Source organism: Gadus morhua, unplaced genomic scaffold, assembly GCF_902167405.1.
Source record: "Gadus morhua unplaced genomic scaffold, gadMor3.0, whole genome shotgun sequence".
Lineage (NCBI taxonomy): Eukaryota > Metazoa > Chordata > Actinopteri > Gadiformes > Gadidae > Gadus > Gadus morhua.
This window is the reverse complement of record NW_021964089.1, coordinates 21728-35237: the sequence shown is the minus strand read 5'-3', so window position 1 is coordinate 35237 and position 13510 is coordinate 21728. Positions and strand designations below refer to the sequence as shown.

At 42.6% G+C, this 13510-nt stretch overlaps 1 protein-coding gene across 3 annotated transcripts; it reads left to right on the top strand.

Moving 5' to 3' along the window:
- The first annotated feature begins 2796 nt into the window (after nucleotides 1-2796).
- lhx2b (LIM homeobox 2b) lies at nucleotides 2797-11459 on the top strand. Of its 3 annotated transcripts, XM_030350215.1 has the most exons (6): nucleotides 2797-3320; nucleotides 3677-3857; nucleotides 5055-5257; nucleotides 5636-6006; nucleotides 8503-8708; nucleotides 10594-11459. In XM_030350215.1, exons 2-6 carry the CDS (start codon nucleotides 3720-3722, stop codon nucleotides 10879-10881), a joined length of 1206 nt encoding a protein of 401 aa, XP_030206075.1. In that variant the 5' UTR covers nucleotides 2797-3320; nucleotides 3677-3719; the 3' UTR covers nucleotides 10882-11459. The 3 variants fall into 3 exon arrangements, with proteins under 3 accessions (XP_030206075.1, XP_030206073.1, XP_030206074.1); XM_030350213.1 differs by having other exon boundaries at nucleotides 2797-3857; XM_030350214.1 differs by having other exon boundaries at nucleotides 2813-3857; nucleotides 5639-6006.
- The last annotated feature ends 2051 nt before the right edge of the window (nucleotides 11460-13510 follow it).

Genomic DNA, 13510 nt, shown 5'->3' with positions numbered 1-13510 from the left:
CCCCCCCCCCCCCCCCCCCCCCCCCCACACACACACACACACACACACACACACACACACACACACACACACACACACACATACACAAAGATAATGACACACACTAGCACACATACAAACGCACAGATAATGATACACACAGACACACACACACATACACACATACACACACACACACACACTGATAAATATACCTTCAAACTCACACACAAACACAAACACAAACACAAACACACACACACACACACACACACACACACACACACACACACACACACATAATGACACACACACACACACACACACACACACGCACACACACACACACACACACACACACACACACACACACACACACACACACACACACACACACACACACACACACACACACACACACACACCTCCTTTGAAGATGTTGTGAGGAGACCTTTCAAGCCTTGTAGTTAAATAACGACATTATAACGAGACAATGAACATCAATTAGGCCCCCATTTCTAGAAATAATATAAATAAACGTCAAGAATATAATACATAAAAAATAACATTTAGTCTAAGCCTCGATGTTGCTTGTCTTTCATTATGAAATTGGAGAACAATAAGTGAAATATTTATTTTCAAGAAAAGAAAACGACGGGAAACATGTGTGTCGGTAAGCGATAGTGTGTCGGTACGCATGTGTTTATTAACACATTTGGAGATAATTGACTGAAAACAGTGGTCAAAAGGCGTAATTTCTCAACATCAGTTCATATCCCACGGAACGGTCTGTCGTCCGCCTACGACGCACAAGCTGCTCTATTTAAAAACAAAACAAGAAACAACTAGATGTGTATATAGACCACAAGGCACGGGCTAAACACACATGCATACACACACACACACACACACACACACACACACACACACACACACACACACACACACACTCACACACGCACATACACACGCACGCACGCACGCACGCACACACACACACACACACACACACACACACACACACACACACACACACACACACACACACACACACACACACACACACACGGCATAATTAGGGATTTTTTTTCGCGTCTCATAAATCCTTAACACTGAACTCTTGTATTAGTAAAACATAGAGCTGGGTATTATTCCCAATCTTATAGAATCTCCTCATAACATATTTCATACACACCCGTGAGCGTGCCTGTTGGCACAGTGTGTAATGTAGTAGAGCGCTATACACCAAACACCTGATCAATATGCATGTATTCAATTAGAGGGATTATACATGGACTCATTTGCATAAGGATCCAGGAGCTTAGCATCATATTTGAGACGAAACTTGGTCTAAACGCTTTTAATGCACGGAGCGCGAGGGTCGTTTGAAAGAAAAGTGAATTCAAGTGACAGCTGTCACATAATAGAATAACATCACATTATCGATATATCTGTATATTGTAGCCTTAAACATCTAAAATACCTCTATATATACCTACGTTTAAAATTCACAGGGTCTTAAAAAACATATGCACTCAATATAGGCCTACTATTTAAATAGGCTAGTTGCTTTTTTTGTGTCTATTATGTGCAAAATATCAATGTAAATATGTATTTATAATAGCGCGTGAAAAAAAACTTTAGAAGCATTATTGATGCTTCAAAGAATTGGCAGGGCAACCCTCAAATGGCGCCACATGGGGTTTTACAAGTTTGAAAGTTGGCGAATGACAACAGGGACGCTGACGCGATGATGTGATTATAGGTCTTCATGTCCTGGCCTTCTAACGAACACAACTTCATTCTCACTTCTCTAACGACCCCTCCAAACCCCCTCTTCCAAAGCCCAGTTAAGACCCCATGTGAGAGGGTTCACTTCCTCGGCGCACACTTGGAGAGCCACAGCGCAACAAACACCAAGAATTCAGCTGTGGAAAACTGAGTCAAACATTCTCAACGACCTAAGAAACAGATAGTGTTCTGTGCGCAATTGGATCAGAAAATATATATATGGTAAACGGTAAAATAATGAGACTGTCTCATGGTTCTCACCTGGTTGGGACGTGGACGGTATATCTGCGACTGCATGGTAGTGAAGAGGGACAGGTGTGGTGCAGGCGAGGCCCATGCGGGTAGAAGGAGCAGGTTTAGGCACCAGTGACGCGCTGGTCCGGTGGCCCTCAGCCCGGGATAAACGCAATAAGTGGATAAAATCTACATTTCAATAGGATGGAGATGCGTTTGATTTTTCAACAACATTCGATATTGTTCCATTACAGTGAAGGGGATACGGATTGACAATTTTTGTGAAAATACTATTTTTATACAGATTCAGGATATATGCATTTTCAAACAGGTTCTTTTCTTGGCATATTTTTAATTGAATGGGTCGAGCTATCCATGGTTTATTTCTAAAACTACTCTGCCTTCTTGTAGTCATTAAAACACTACTGAAACAGCGGAAATGATCAAGGATAAATAATTAACTTGGGATTGCGTTTATCTGTTTTTGTATCGCTGCACCTATGTGCGTAAAATAAGAGGCCTATAAAGAAAAAAAGAACAATAACGACAATAATGAAAGCATATTTCTCATATTTCGATATAATTATGTTCGTTGGCTCGGAGTTGACATTTCCACTATTGAGCATCTCTACAGTCACGGAGACTCTCCCGCACCGCGCGTAACCGCGGAAGGACTACACCGTGTACCTCTCATCGGTATAATAACAAGCCGGTGCTCGGTGCTGTCCGAACAACCAATGAAACCACAGCACCGGGAGTGACGTAGCAGTCCCAGTTGATAAGGGGGTGCAGGCCGAGACCGAAGGAGGGGGGAAGCAGAAGTAGAGCTGCCAGCGGCTTGGCCAACTCCTCCTCTTTACTCTCACGAAGCCCGTTACAACTAAATATATCTCTCAGACTGATAACACCACCACGTCTACCCGAATCACAGCAACTACAGGATTTTAAAGACTACACGTGTGTGTTTTTATCCTCTTCTTGACGAGGTATAGGGCGGCAGTTGCAGTTCTGAATTCGGGCTGTTCCAGTCATTTTTATTCTGCAACTTGGGACAGCAACTCAGTAGAGCCGGAGGAGAAGAGCTCGTGTGAAGAAGATGCGTCTCTCTTTCTGTGGCTTCCTGTCAGAATTTGTCGGAAATATTTTTCACTCGACGGCATTTGACTCCAGAAGATTTCTTTCTGGTTTGTTGGGCAGTGCCGCCTGCCAGACCAGCCTCTGAGTGTTGTGGTCAGAGGATAATATTTCCCTGGTCGGTGCCTGATATTCCCGACGTAGAGTCGTCGGTACCGAGACCCACCGGGCTTCCATAGTCGGTATGTTGTTCATGGAATTATACCGCAAACGCAATTCATAACTAGAGATCCATGATCCTGCTAATCACAGAGTATATACTCAAACAATTAATCAAGACCTGCAATCATTAATTAACCGGGCCTGTATAGCTTATTAATGATAATGATGATGATGATGATTATTCGAAAGAAGATTTCCATTGGCAGATGAGACGGTAGTGTGGAGAGCACGTTCCTGTTTCTTCTGCGGGTTTTTTTTCTTCCTGACCTGGAATTCCTGTGACAAGAAACGAGGAGGACTTTGTTTTGTTTTTGTTTCCTCCGGCGACATTGCACGGTCTAAAGTTGCAAAGTCTGATGGAAATCCTGGGTTGCAGATCCGAGGAGAACAGTTTCAATATCCTCCCGTCGGCGGCTACCATGCTGTTCCACGGCCTGTCCGGGGGAGAGGTGCACGGGGTGCACGGGGTGCACGGGGTGGTGGAGGAGATGGAGCGGAGGGGCAAGAGCGAGTCCACGGTCATCAGCTCTGCTATCGACATGGGAGAGACCGAAGCGGTAGGAGTCATGCTTTATACCGTCTAGTTCTGGGTTAAAAAAAAGAAGCTTTAAACTCTACAAAAGTTATTAAAAAAAATGAATTCCAGAGCTGTTTACGATATTGTGGACGTTAGGGGCCTGGAAGTTTGGTTGGCCCAAATGAAAGCTTGCCAAACTAAAATGTATTTTAAATTAGCACCCTGGAATATGTGTTATTTACTGTTATTGACCTGTTCATCTGTAGAGATAATTTTACCTCGTAATTTCACTATGTTTAACTTGTATTTTAGGAAATGTTTGCGGTGCAATTAGCCTACTGTTTTTTATGAAACAAGCACACTCTTTGTGTACTGTTGCTCAGTTCCCAAATTAAAAAAAGTATAATAGTCAAGGCCATTTGTAAATAAATATTTTACAATGATTGCAAAGAAGAAATGAAGAGTAAAACGTAACTGTGGTGCACCGTTAAAATAAAACAGAATAATTTAATTTACACTAAAACCCGAACACTTTTTTTATTCATGATAAACAAAGTAAAAGAGAAATCAGAAACCCATCAATGGATTATTAACATATTTTTCAATTGAAATATATCCGATTAATGACAATTAGGCCTAGATTTAATAGGGGAAATTATCCTACGTTTATTAAATGTATCCATCGTTTTTCTTATAATATGGGGAAAGAACATCACCTATTAAGGTAGCCTATATGTAATGAAAAATTACATTCCTTCAAATTATGGAACTATTAGGCAGTGATTCTATTTTCAGCCAACTCAATTATTGAACGATTTAAACAAAGGCTTTCGTACGTAATCTGTGTGTGTGTGTAGGTGCGTGTGTGTGTGTGTGTGTGTGTGTGTGTGTGTGTGTGTGTGTGTGTGTGTGTGTGTGTGTGTGTGTGTGTGTGTGTTGTGTGTGATAGAGTTAGTGCATGTGAGCGTGCGTGCTTTATTTTTATATTCCAAAATCACAATCTTCTTATTATGCACTATAATAAACATCATGCACGCAAAAACCAAGTAGAGTAGCCTACTTAACGATAGGCCTGATATTTTTGTACTATTTACTATTATTTTTATCAAAATAGCATTAAGGAGACAACATAGGCTACCATAGCAAACATTAAACACTTGACCGTAAATCAAATCATAGTAAACTGCGATAGAGAAATAACTTGTCCCAACTTCGTTCCTAACTTTGGTATCTGCAGACGTTGCAGTGCATGAACAGCGATCGCGTGGCCCTGTGTGCAGGCTGCGGCCGAAGGATCTCGGACCGCTACTACCTGCTCGCGGTGGATAAGCAGTGGCACATGCGCTGTCTCAAGTGCTGCGAGTGCAAACTGCACCTGGAGTCCGAGCTCACGTGCTTCAGCAAGGACGGCAGCATTTATTGCAAGGAGGACTACTACAGGTAACGGCTCGCCTGCTGTAGGTCTACTCGGGTGTCACCGGTCCACACGGGAGGGAAAAGAGCCAACTCCCATTCATACTAAAACTAGAACCACCACATAAAATAACAAGGCGAGAAAATGTGCAAGATAAAATCTGAGCTAGACTCAGAAGCCTGGTATTGTCATATTAGGTTACACATTCTAGGAACAGTTATACACTTTTCAAATTCACAAGCTGGTTCCCTGTTCGTCTTGAAAACGCTTGGTCGTTGTACTTTATGGTGCGTCTTACATTCCGTCTTAGGCATACTTCAGTAGGCTACTTTTAATAATTCATAAGTGTGTGTCAAATAAGTGATATCGTGCCTACTCTCACAAGACGTCTGTCTTCTCCGCAGAAGATTCTCCGTCCAGAGGTGCGCGCGGTGTCACCTCGGCATCTCGGCCTCGGAGATGGTCATGCGCGCTCGGGACTTGGTGTACCACCTCAACTGTTTCACGTGCACGACGTGCAACAAGATGCTGACCACGGGAGACCATTTCGGCATGAAGGACAGTCTGGTGTACTGCCGCTTGCACTTTGAGACTCTAGTTCAGGGGGAGTACCAGAGCCACTTTAGCCCGGGGGACGTGGTCTCGCATAAGGGCCTGGGCTCCGGCAACACGCTGGGAATATCCTACTTCAACGGCGTGGGCACCGTGCAGAAGGGCCGGCCAAGGAAAAGGAAGAGTCCGGGGCCAGGGGCCGAGCTAGCGGCCTACAATGCGGGTAAGAAGCATATAAAGTTCAAATTCATGCCGGACGAATTTAAGGTGGAGAGTACGTTCTCCAAAACTAGTAGAACCCACAAACAATGATACACTCACGCATATGCATACACCATTATGGAAAGTAGGCAATTGCTGGGAAATAAAAAAACACAAAAACAGAACAGAAATATAGATGTGCTGAAGCTTATACTACCACCAAAACGAAAAAAACAAACACAATAACAATCGTATGGGTTGCTTTGCAACCACACTAATTATGAGTCTATTCTTAAACGAGGCTACAATCTAACAGTTTCAGTGTTTAACAAGTCATGTCATGTTAACATCGGGTACTGCGGTGGAAATGTAAAATCCTTCCTTCATTTTCCAAAACAATAAACGCCAACAATCCCATATTTTGAACAAATAGACGTTATGCACAGACTTAATCCAGTAGTATTGTTGGCCTATGGGCGTCCCATAGGCGAAAGCAGGCTTGCTGAAAAAAATATATAACATTAGAAAAAAATAGTAAAATAGTTTAATTAGTCTTGGCGGTCTGCATAATAACTTAATGTCCATTTTCGAATAATTTCACGGCCAGAGGGGAACAAGGAATTATTTAAAAAGCAAAAGATTAGCAAAACATAGGCTAAGGCTTTAATAAATATTGCAACTTAACAACATGGGGATCTAAAAAATATTACCAACCGATTAAAAACGTAGAAAACAAACGTAGTTTGCTTTTATTCGTTTCGTCTTGTTTTTCTCCACGGTTAAACGTTGTGATAGACTTAAGCTTTTGTACGTTTTTTCGGTTACTTTTCTTGTCCTTCTATTTTGTAAAACTATGAAGAGTTCTTGGGCTCGTTTTTTTTTTCTTCCAGTGGCCTCTTTAGGAAAAAAAGTTTTTGATGTTCCGGCTTTTGCTTTCGCTCTTTTCCACCTGTCAGCCCCCATAGCCGTCTAGAGTCCCACCCCCTCACCCCACACCCCTCACCCCCAGCCCCGCTTTGTGCGTTCAGGGGCCTGCTGGGGCCCAACTGGGTGCTGGCTGCACAAGGGAAACCGATGTCACTTGATGACGAGTTACTCAGTCGAGGAAATACCGAGAATAGGCCTTTATACTAGCCCAAACAAACAGCATAACACGTGTTGAGCAGCTTTTAACCGAATGGGAAAGCAGGTCCATGTTTAAGAATCATAAGAAAACACGAAAGTCTTATCGAAATTCAGAATGAATAATAAAAAAACTTTTGGATGGCTTCCAGTGGATCACACAGACAAAGTCACAAGGGAGAAGCAAATGAAAACAAACCTATTATTTTGCAGTTTGAGTCTGTCCCTAAGTTCGGGTAATATGGAAAGTATGGCGGGTATTGGTTCTAGGCTGTTGTTGCGAATGATACCAGAAGAGTTTAGTGTTGTGGATTAGAGGGACAGGGGAGCTACTGCCCTCTCCTGTCCCAACCCAACCAGAGAATGAGATTAACTCGTCAAACTCAACCCACACGACATGCAGGTCCACTTCATAATACTATAGTCTCAATCATGTCCTTAAAACAAGAGGGTTAGTTGGATAAGACACAAATAAATAAATATTCCGTCTACACAATATTTTTAAAACGATGGCCATTATGTTTTGCCAAAAAGCGACATTTGTTCGGTCTGGCGTTTGTAGGCTCATTAAGTGAAGTGTTATTCTGTCGGCTTCCGCTGAATAATCTTCATATTTGCTGTGTTTAATATTGAAGAGGAACTGTTATGCATTCAGCAACACCTTCAGCTGTGCCAAGGAAATACAATCCGGGAATATGTCTCGTTATTACGCACACATCTAGACGAGGGGGTTTAGCCTGAATAAAAAAATAAAAACATACAGAGTGAAGGGAGACCATTTTATTTTAGTGTCTAATGATTTTAGTCACTAAAATCGTTTTCCATATTTTTTAACAATATAAGTTACAATTGCGTTCAACGTTTATATCGTTATAACTATAGCAAACAAACATTTTCTTTTAGTGATAATTCCGATATGTCGGATAAAATGTCAAGAAAAAGGCAAAAGGTCAAACATCATTATGTATGTAAATGCAAACACACTAAAATCGGTCAGAATGACATTTTAATGACTGATCATATAGACGAAACCATTCAAACATAGTCTAACTTTAAGTCATTATATTTATTTTGTTTTTTTGAGGGGAGAAAATAAATTCGTATTTAATAAATCGAATGCTAAAATAACCTTACATACGTTCGAATCCCATGTCTTAATTGTTGTTTTAAGCCTGCAGTGCGCTGGTTACCTTTTGCACAAAAGCATCGTTTATTTATGTATTTATTCGTGCTTGTGTGTGTGTATGTCTGCGTGTGTGTGTGTGTGTGTGTGTGTGTGTGTGTGTGTGTGTGTGTGTGTGTGTGTGTGTGTGTGTGTGTGTGTGTGTGTGTGTGTGTGTGTGTGTGTGTGTGTGTGTGTGTGTGTGTGTGTGTGTGTGTGTGTGTTGCCCCGCAGCCCTCAGCTGTAATGAGAACGACGGGGACTCCATGGACCGGGACTCACAGTACAGCTCGAGCCAGAAGACCAAGCGCATGCGGACGTCGTTCAAGCACCACCAGCTGCGGACCATGAAGTCGTACTTCGCCATCAACCACAACCCTGACGCCAAGGACCTCAAGCAGCTCGCGCAGAAGACGGGCCTCACCAAGCGGGTATTACAGGTAATTGGCCCAATCGGGACGCATTTGTTTCGATTTACAAAAAAAATAATACAAAAACTGAATGTGTAATGTCCAAGGGTTTTGTTCTGTATTTATTTATTTATATATATTTTTTTAAACCTGCAAAATTCTTACAAAAAAAAAAAAACACTTCAGAGGACAATGGTATTTCAGACGTTTTTATTAAAGGAAGAGAAGCAGGGAGAGCTATTGTTGTTTAATAGCTCTCACTGAAACAGATATTGACGTTATTTGGTAGGTTATGCATGAAATGAATTTCGAGCAGTGTGCATGGCATGCATTAAAATCAAATTATAAAAGAAAAGATAAATAAAACGCCGTATTCTAGGCTATTATGTAAAAAACATGTTTTAATCAGTCAGAGAGAACTACAGACCACTTTGTTGTTCTTTGAAATCCAAATCCAAATGTCTTGTGTATTCTCACTGTAACACTAAAGAGAAACAAAACTCTCATAGCTCCAGATGACGTGGCTCATGAGAAAGCTTTAAGCGCACGTTACAGTGCACGTAGAGGAGCGCGTGTTTGATTTCCGTCAAGACGACAGCCAATCATCTGGGGAGCTGAGACAAGACGAGACTAAAGGCTTTATGGAGGAGAGGGAAAACAAACCGGCTGCTTTCATTAACACGCTCGGAAAACAAAGCACTCATTTTGCTTTGATGCATTTTAATTCTTCCTCGCCTGTTATGCAGTTGACGCATGCTATATACCCCCCCCCCCCCCCCCCCCCCCCCCCCCCATCTCCCCCTCCCTAATCCCCTCCACTAACTCCCATTTTGTTTTCCTATGATGCCCCACCATATTTTCATGGACGATATTTACAAACTGATATATACCAAGAAAAAAGTAAATCTATATCCTAATTTCTGACCACATACCTCAATATGTAAAGAGTAACTATTAAATGTTTTGCATGAATTACTATTGCTACCGTATTACTACTACTAACTGTGGTAGTATTACTACTTCTGAATTAAGAATAGTACTATGCAAAGTATTGAGCCTACGACTTCTATTCTTTCACTATGAAAACTAAAAAACAAACTATTCAACGCCCAAGTTTTTGGATAAGGTGGTCAGTGTCTCTTTCACAACAGTTTATATTAAAATGTTTGTCTGTAATGGCATATTCATACTTTTATATTTCCATTTTCAAATTTTTATTGGATTGCATTGATTAGCCTGTAAATGTCTTTTAAAAGGGATATAGTACTCATAAGAGTATAATATAGTATCTCACTTTGTCTCACATGTTGTTTCGCTCTGACAGACCTTGTGTTTGAATAGTGCTATCCATTCTATAATATAATATATGTCATAATATATATAATACAATATCATATGTCATATCATAATAATATCCCTAATTTACCTTCTGTGATAAGTGAAGTGAATTTCTTCCCACGTTACCTTCAAGGTAAATCCCGGTCGGGATTATCAAACATCTGTTCCCAATATCCTTTGTCAAAAATACCTCCTTGTTCCGATTGTGCGGAGCAGCATTTAGCGTGAGTGCGCCTGCCACAAACGGAAACAATGGCAAGATAGTTATTTCGTCTTTTGGAACCAATGTGTCAGTGGGCTACAGAGTTTGTAGACGACATAAAAGCGACTCGACATACTTTACAAAATGTCCAAAGTGCTACATTTCTATTCTTTGAATTTGTGGCAGACGTGTTTGGGCAAACATGTTCTTAGGCAGATTATAACAGGAAGGGGTGTTTATTGTGCAGCCAGGAGAGGCAGTCACGCTGAGTGGATCGCCCCCACCGGTAGGGTCCTTGTGATAAGGTCCTTTAACCAATGCACAGGCCTCGTGGTGCGCTGGCGTTTAACCCGCCGCTCGTTGTGCTCTGCCCAGGTGTGGTTCCAGAACGCCAGGGCCAAGTTCCGGCGGAACCTGCTGCGCCAGGAGAGCGGCAGCGGGGACAAGGCGTCGGACGGCTCGGTGATGGCGGGGGGCACCCCGTCCGGTCCCGTCTCCGACATCTCCAACGGCTCCATGAGCCCCCCGTCCAGCACGCCCACCACGCTCACCGAACTCACCAACCCCACCATGCCCACCGTCACCTCCGTGCTGGGCGGCGGGCCCATGGACGTGCACGAGTGCCGTAGCCCCTCACAGACGACCCTGACCAGCCTCTTCTGATAGAGGTCCATCCCCCCCCCTCCCCCCCCCCCGCCCCCGCCTCGCCTTCCTCCGACCTCCGACCTCCGACCTCCTCTCTGCTGCTGCTGCTGTCCCTCTTTGGCGAGGGGTGAAGATCAAACTCTCCATTAAGAACCCCCCTCCACCCACCCCCTGGCCCCGTCGTCTCCCCCCTACAACTGTATCTACGTCGCGAGCAGAGGACTGATGACTTCTGAGAACAACATAACCTACTACTTGGGGAGGGGAGGGGAGGGGGGGGGGGATGGAACAAGACAAGAACACAGATCTGAATTTGCTCTGAGACCTTGGGAGATATTCGCGAGGCAGCCAAGCCTTACCGATGGAACGGTTGTTGTTTTCTTGACGTGTTGTCTTCTGCACAGACTTGCATTTGCATTTTTCATTGTTTACAGAAAGAGACATGAGGGGCGGGGGGGAGAAACTGCTTGATTTTGAAAAACTCTTTGTTTTTTTTTGTTTTTTTTCAGAACAGTATTTATGTTGTACAGGAGTGACTGTTAGATGGATTGTAAACTGGAGGTGCAGAAATTCAGATTAAACAGGTTACAATATCACACGACAATGCCCTATGGTACTTCTTCCCTCACGAAAACTAAACGCTTGACAGAGATGTTTGTGGCCGTGCATGAGATTAATGTGTGTGTGTGTGTGTGTGTGTGTTGATAGTGTGCATGTCTGTGCATCGCTTGTACAGTAACAAACATGTCTGCAGAGTGTTGCAGTAAAGAGCAAGACAAGTATTTAGTGGTCAGATGAAGAGATGGTGAACTCATTATCCCGTCAGAACATAGAACAGCTCTGGTTCTTCGTCTGCCAAATATGAACATGACATCTAGAAACTGCTGTTCTCACTTCACTTCGACTTTATAATAACATGTTTGGAGCTAAAGCAGGAGTAACCAGGAGTAGGCTGAAAACAGCTGATCCTTGTTCCAACAGACTGGGAAACTACACATTCTCTTTTAACAGATTATCACATGGGTGTGGTGATTACTGGATCAGAGTAGATCAAACAACACCAGGTGAGGTAGTGATGACAGCATAGGCTGGGTTAAGTATTATTGTACTTTAAATTTCCATATGTTTCAATATAATGACGCTCAGTTAACTAGTACACTTTTTATTGGTATTTTGGATTCATAAGCATATTGTGATATTTATTAATATCATGTACAATTCCAACAATCATGAGAAGATATTTTTTCCATATCGCCCAGCCCTAGCAGAGAGTATAATTAATTTTCCTTTATACTTACATTTCACCGTATTTTACAATCCATAGAAATCTGAATCCAAGATTGAATGATATTATAATCATTCAATCATAATAATAACTAAATAATAACCCATCAAGCTAAATCAGAGTCAGAGTTCTTTATTAAATCCAGACGGAATGGTTTGCAACTGCAGTTGAGTTTTTGGCAAACTTCCCAGTGAGGTTGTGTTTCTGTATGTTTTTCCCGATTTTCAGGAAACCATAGATAATAATATCAGAAAACCGATGTCTAATTGAAAACCTGCATGTATAGAAAGTGACTACAAATATCAGATGCAATTGGTATTGATCTTCCTTTATTTCATTTAAGTACAAAATGACAACAGAAACTAAAAAAGAAAAGCACATGGATCACACCCCAGCTTGTTGAAAGATTCCTTTTTGAGTTCAGACCCAACCCCTTCATTACAGACAACACGACGCCTTTAATATCAATGTGTGTGCGTTTGTGTTGGTGGGGGGAAGGTCGTAAAGTATAGAGCACATTGTGGGAGGTGGTGTGTTTGAGGAGAAACCCCTTTAAACCACCCCCCGGGACCCCTGCTGGTTTACCATCCCGGGATCTGAGTGTTTCCCCGGTGTCGGTCCCGGTGAGACTTTTTTGTTCCATTGTTTTCTCCGTCTCACCCTGGTACACATCCCTCCTGTCTTCCTAGTTCTGTACGAGAGAGATATACCAAAACACAGTGAATGATATCGGTTTCCCTCAAACCTAGTGTTCTCTCCTGGTCTTCTCTCTCAAGGGTGTTATTAAGCATTTTTGTGGGACCGGAGAACACAAGACCGGAAGGTTTTAAACAGTAGAGGAAGGGTTTTGTCTGTGGGTATAAAATTGCTGTCAGGCTGTGGTCTTGACTCACAGTGACCTCATGGCCAAGGCTTTGTTTGCGTCCTGCAGAACCACACACGCACGGTTGAAAGCTGTGTGTGTTTCCTGTGTAGATGTTAATCATGTTTGTGATGACCTAACCTCCTGAAGTGCAGGGCTACTAAATGTGTACAGAGCGACTCCTTGTGCCCGACACAGACCTACCTCTGGTTGGGAAAGTTATGACATGATCCGGCGATGTGCGATTACACCACTCCTAGCTGCCGCTGGTTCTAATCTGCTGCTCTGAGTGGAGTGAAGAAAGTGTGGCTTTACACGAACTGATCACTTTAAATGTGTGCTTGTGCCAAAAGCAGAGAGCAGTGGTGGTGGTTGGCAGGCTTCCCTGGAACTGTTACCCTGAAAAAAATGTGTGTGTGTGTGTGTGTGTGTGTGTGTGTGTGTGTGTGTGTGTGTGTGTGTGTGTGTGTGTGTGTGTGTGTGTGTGTGTGTGTGTGTGT

Coding starts and splice junctions, on each gene's coding strand:
- lhx2b (XM_030350213.1), top strand. CDS start 3,657: ATGGAAATCCTGGGTTGCAGATCCGAGGAGAACAGTTTCAATATCCTC. Junction 5,258..5,635: donor TGCAAGGAGGACTACTACAG/GTAACGGCTCGC, acceptor TCTTCTCCGCAG/AAGATTCTCCGTCCAGAGGT. Junction 6,007..8,502: donor GCTAGCGGCCTACAATGCGG/GTAAGAAGCATA, acceptor GTTGCCCCGCAG/CCCTCAGCTGTAATGAGAAC.